Source organism: Sphaeroforma arctica (assembly GCF_001186125.1).
Source record: "Sphaeroforma arctica JP610 unplaced genomic scaffold supercont1.935, whole genome shotgun sequence".
Taxonomy (NCBI): Eukaryota; class Ichthyosporea; order Ichthyophonida; genus Sphaeroforma; species Sphaeroforma arctica.
This window is the reverse complement of record NW_014039623.1, coordinates 4,071-9,888: the sequence shown is the minus strand read 5'-3', so window position 1 is coordinate 9,888 and position 5,818 is coordinate 4,071. Positions and strand designations below refer to the sequence as shown.

General features: G+C 41.9%; 1 protein-coding gene across 1 annotated transcript; it reads right to left on the bottom strand.

The window, feature by feature from the left end:
* Nucleotides 1–1,930: 1,930 nt before the first annotated feature.
* Nucleotides 1,931–4,501, bottom strand: SARC_09322 (hypothetical protein; the record flags this gene model as incomplete). The annotated part of the gene is made up of 1 exon (XM_014296664.1): nucleotides 1,931–4,501. One exon carries the CDS (start codon nucleotides 4,499–4,501, stop codon nucleotides 1,931–1,933), a length of 2,571 nt encoding a protein of 856 aa, XP_014152139.1.
* Nucleotides 4,502–5,818: the final 1,317 nt, after the last annotated feature.

Below are 5,818 nucleotides of genomic sequence, written 5' to 3'. Positions count from 1 at the left end.
AAAGAGAGAAAAGAGTGTGTGAGTGTGTCTTGTTTATTGAGAGTCTAAGTGTGTGTGTATGTGTCTGTGTGTGAGAGCTATTATTTATATATATATATATATATATATGTATTTGTATATGTATATGTATATGTATATGTATATGTATATGTATGTGTATAACTATACATGTATCCAGATATATGTATATTTATACATACACACACACATATATATATATACATACAACCAATTATCTGTCGTTCACTGTAGATTGAATGTGACATGCTAAGGTCTGTCGTTCAATGTGAATCGAATGTGGCATTCTCAGTTTTTAAAAATCAATCAATCGTATACTATGCTTGTTCCTATTCTGTCACGCGTATAATACGCTAGGTTGTCATAATTACCTGGCACTGACTCATAATCCAGAGCCATGCTCTTTGTAGAGAAGATATGGGTCTCTTCACTATACTCGAACGCCGCGGCATGGTACTGGACAGCAATTTTTAGATGAGGCTCGGCCGGTATCAGGTTTAAAGCCTATTGTTGTGTATAATTGTGCAGTGGGATACTACAAGCATTCTCTGCATGAAGTATGGAAATACAACAAGTATAATCGCCGGTGAAGTAAACCTAAAAAGTCTTTCCATATGTAAAATACCTCTATTTTCGGAGAAAGAATAGCCAAGAGAGAAGTAAGTTGTAATCGAGAGAGGGCTATGAGAGAGTCCACTAAGATATTTATTACTATGTACATAAATAAGTAAATAAATAAAATTATTTCTTTCACTCAAAAGTTTTCTGATCTCGAATTCTCGACTCTCTGACTCTCTGTGTGTGAGAAAGGAAGAAAACCACAGACCAGCTGGTACAGAACTATTTATTTGTTTACAGATTTGAGATTTTAATTTCTTTCACATATTTATTTTTATTTTTGCGAGTTTGAGTCTTCGAGTCTTGAGATTCAGAATGCGACACGTCGCGACCGTCATGTCGCAGTGTCGCACTATTTTCAGACGACATGTCGCGACAATGAAAATCCGAAATATACTTTTTCTCCCCGGGACAGCCCAATTTTTGTCCATCAGTGGATTATATCAGAAAACTACCAATAGAGAAATTATGTATTTTGTATTGATTTTAAGTGATCTGCACCTCACAGGCTCACAGTCTCACACTCATTCAGAATGGACCAGAATAGACCCATTAAAAATCACCATGAGCCACCCGACGTCAAAAATTACGATGAGCCATCCGATATTTAGACGACATGTCGCGACCGACTTGTCGCACTAAATATATTTAGACAACATGTCGCGACATAAATACCAGCTCAGGATTCAGGATTATGAGATGGATTTGAGAATTGAGATTATCAATTAAATATAGAGAAAGAACGCAGTGAATAGGTTGGAACTTGGGTGTCGCCGTTCTCATCGGTGATCGGCTGGCCTGATATACGACAAAGCCATGTCTGCTTTTAGCAAACTAGTTTCCACTCGCGACGCCTTCTTGGGAGAATATCATGACGTACATATACTGCACTTCTGACTGTAATAAAAGACATGACGTCCGAACATGGCGAAAACTCCTGTCTTAGCCAGCCCAGGTCGGACTCCGGAGTGCCTATGGTGAGCACCAAACATATCTGTATTTCATTCTGTGTCGCTGTGTCGGAGAGACGGAGACTACCGAGACTTGGAGAGTAAATATTTGATAATTGTTTTTTAAATAAAATAGTAGAATATTTATTACAGATCAACAGCTCTGGAGTCTGGAGCCTGGAGTTCTGGAAGTCTGGACTTTGGACACATTTTTTACGACGACAATATATACATAAATATTTATATTTCGCTGTGTTGTTGAAGTTGGTGTGAGAGAGGTATTTAGATATCTCTCAGAAAACCACATTGTGGTCTCTGCCTTGGCGTCAAACTACTCTGGTACATTATGGTCGGTGTTGAACAGTTGATGTTTGCATCTTCTCTGCTTCTTTTAACTTCATAGATGGATCATTAAAATCTTGCGACTCCATCCATTTAGCTTTAGCTTCATCTCCGTTATCGGCGTGAATATACTTAAAATACACTATTGTTATCAAGAATATCAATGCCAGCACCCCTGCCCAGGTGTAGTTTTCCACAACCAGAACATTGGCGGCGTTCGTGATTTCAAGGCCTAGCCAAATGTTGTAAAACGCGACTAATAGAATTGAAGCACCGAACAATTTGTGAACAATCTCCCAGACCCAACGGAAGGCGGATCTGCTGTGGCCTATACTAGGGGGGTGTGGACGGATAGCAGCGTTGAGTGGTTGTAACCACATGAAGATCATGACCACCAGTCCAATAATATGGTGGCTTGCTGATATATGGTTCCCAGGCGCAACCAGTAGGAAAGCTAGACCGAATCCAACTGTCGCGAGGATTAGTCCGAAAGAGTTAAAGCAAATATGTATCATAAGCCATTTAGTCCCATCAAATTTGGAACGCCATATGGAGGAAAGAATAGCTGCTGGTACAAGCAACATCCATGCCAAGGCCATAAGAATGCCGTGTGCATATTGTGCAGCTATATTGCGAGTGAATGTGTTGTTCAAACCATTACACGTGACCAGGTTAAGGGCAGCCGACCCTCTGTTCGTACCGTGGTAGCCCAGGTCGTTCTCTCCCCATGCCCAAATGATGTTCGTGTCATCGCTTTGATCCAACCCCAGGGCAAAACTACTCAAAACAGTGAACGTGAGGATAGTAGCGCCGTTGGTCTGTGTGATAGACATGTTCGAGGCCATATTGACTGCTTGTGGTGTGATGCCACTTGAATCACGGTCCGTCAGGTCATACGTAACCACACTCTGGTCACTGATTTGTCCAATTACCGCATTGCTGACCACCATAAGCCCTGGAGATTGACCAAAACCGATGCTAAACCATCCGACTGTGTCACTAATGGATGCCCTGGCCACTAGAGTCTGAGCCATACTGTCGACGAACCAACTAAATGTAATCGCATCACTTAGTGAAACCTCAAAATCAAAGTTAGGATCTGAGCTAGCACATTCAGGATTACCGATCGCCATGGGGTCATCTGGATTCTGACCGACATCGGCGGCCTGAGCACTGGATAGCAATACTTGCTGACCTGCTCGATTTGTTCCGTGGTAAGCCAGATTATCAATTGCACCCCACGCCCAAACGAGTATATTGTTATCCTCTTGCACCACCGTGTTGTTACCGAACTCGAGTGGAATTGTGAATCGCAAGACGGCAGTGCCTCCAATGCTGGTAAAGCTACCATCAGTGACCGTATTTTCTGCCGATTGCGAGACGGTCGCCGGTGTGTATCCGTTTAGATCATACATAACTGCTGTCCCACCACTCGATCTCTGGCCAATTACCGCAGTAGACCCGGCCATCGTGCCAGGTCCCAAACCTAGAGCTAGCCAGCCAGCATCCTGTTGTAGTGTTGCTGTACCTTTGAGGTGTGTGTTGTTTATCGTGTACTCGAAGAGTGGTCCGTTGTTATCAAGAAAGATTCGATTCACAGGGGTTGGAGCACCGATTTCTGCTACCTGAATACTCGATAATACTATTGCTTGGCCGGCTCTGTTAGTACCGTGATAATTCAGCGTATCGCTCGTACCCCAAGCCCACACAAGAATAATACTGGTGTCGGGTGTGAGAGTCTGTGCTCCGTATTCTAAAGGAAGAGTAAAGCTGAGTATGGACGACCCAATATCAACCATAAACGAACCATCAATTACTTCGTTATTTGTGGATTGTACCACGGTATCGGCTGAGCGCCCATTCAGGTCCCAGAGCACAGCCTCGTTGCCGTTTGCTTGTTGGCCGATAATTACAGTGGACCCAGGCATTGTGCCTGGCCCAAATCCAACACCGAACCAACCAGCATTTTGAGATAGAGTGGCTGTAGCCACCAAGTGTGTGGAGTTAATGGAATACTCAAATAGAGGGCCATCGTTATCAAGAAAAATCCGATTAGTAGGGGTTATTCCAACATCTGCGACCTGTGCAGTCGACAACATAATCTGCTGACCTGCTCGATTAGCGCCGTGGTAAGCGAGGCTCTCGCTCGTGCCCCAGGCCCAAACTAGAATATTGTTGGCGTCAGGTGCCAGTATCTGATTTCCGTACTGTAGCGGAAGTGTGAAGCTCAGTACGACGTTTCCGTCATTGACCACGAATGAGCCATCAATGACTTCATTGCTTGCGGATTGAACCACGGTATCAGCTGAGCGCCCGTCAAGATCCCATTGTATTGCTTCATTACCGTTTGCCTGTTGGCCGATAACGACTGTAGATTCAGGCATTACGCCTGGCCCAAACCCAACGCCAAACCAACCAGCATTCTGAAACAGAGTTGCGGTAGCTACTATATGCGTAGTGTTTATTGCGTACTCGAATAGAGGTCCACCGTTGTCTAAAAATACTCTATTAACTATTTGTGCGCTTGTCAGGGTGATACAAAGCTGCAGCAGGGTCAATATTTGTGCAATCATATTGCCAGAGCTTTATAGTAGTATGCCAGTGATTGTTTCTACAACACTTATAAGATAAATTGCCTTTGAATTTGAAGGGGCCCTTCCTGTCTCGTCAGTGGGATTAGGCGTACAGTCAGAATATGATTTCATTGCATCCTCCGCGAGTGCTTTTATAAACAGTTCATTTTAAATATACACGCTTTCATGTTGCCTACTACGTATTTCTTTTTACATTCAACTTGCTGCGATAGTAGATTATTTCAAGAATTAATTTAATTAAGAAACGAGAACGATAAAGTATGAACTCGCTCTCTGGTATAGTTGCAAGGCATGGAATAGTGTAAAATTCAAACGGTGGAATACGTATATAGATTACATACCCTCAAAAGTAATTTCTTGACTCCAAGTCATTGTCGGGATAAAAATGTTTTACTGAGTTGGTACTTGTAAACATAGGTGGACTGGTGGTCTGAGTTTGAACTGCAAATCCTGAAGCACTGAAACAGTGAAACGTGTCTGAAAGTCTGAAACTCAAAGAAACTGAAAATTTGAAACTCGAGGTGACGGTGCGATTAGTCATTATATTGGTCGATAGCATATATTTGGTTACTTTTCATTGGTGTACTGTATCAATTTGCACAACACACCCGCTTCAACAATCAACCCTGAACACAATTGTAAATTAGGCAAAATAAAAAGTGTGGAACGTGGCAACTAGCAATGACAGCAAACGCCGAACATATGAGTTTCTTTTGTAGTCGACCGGCTCGACCCCCAGCAACGACAAAAAGATGAGTAGTAGTAGCTACATAACAAGAAAAAATGTCCAAAGATGCTTTCGTATTTTAATACAGGTATCCTCTGAATGATAAATTTTAAGGATTTTCATGTCTGCACTACACGGCGATTCGGTTTCCATGGTACGCTGCAGTGAACAAGTACGAGATCCTAACTTTACCATACTCCAAACGACAAGGCATATATAGTAGTTAACAGGGTTAATTGGGGACTCAAATAACCAATTATTGCTACAGAGTCTTACTAGAGCAACGCAAAAAGACTTTTTTACGACGTACTATGTATTCGAGGCATTCAATACTGATAATTGCGCTAGTGTATATGAACAATCATATCAATCAGATCAATGCACAGTCAGACAATTTTTGCATAACATTAATACAAACACTCATTCGTAATGCTCAAAATAATTAATTACAAAAGACAGATTCGAAATAAAAAAGTGAAAACTTAATGGCATGCATAGTAGCACAAGAAGATATAGACCTATACACATATTCGTGTATGTGTAAATCTACTTGACATATTCATATATAT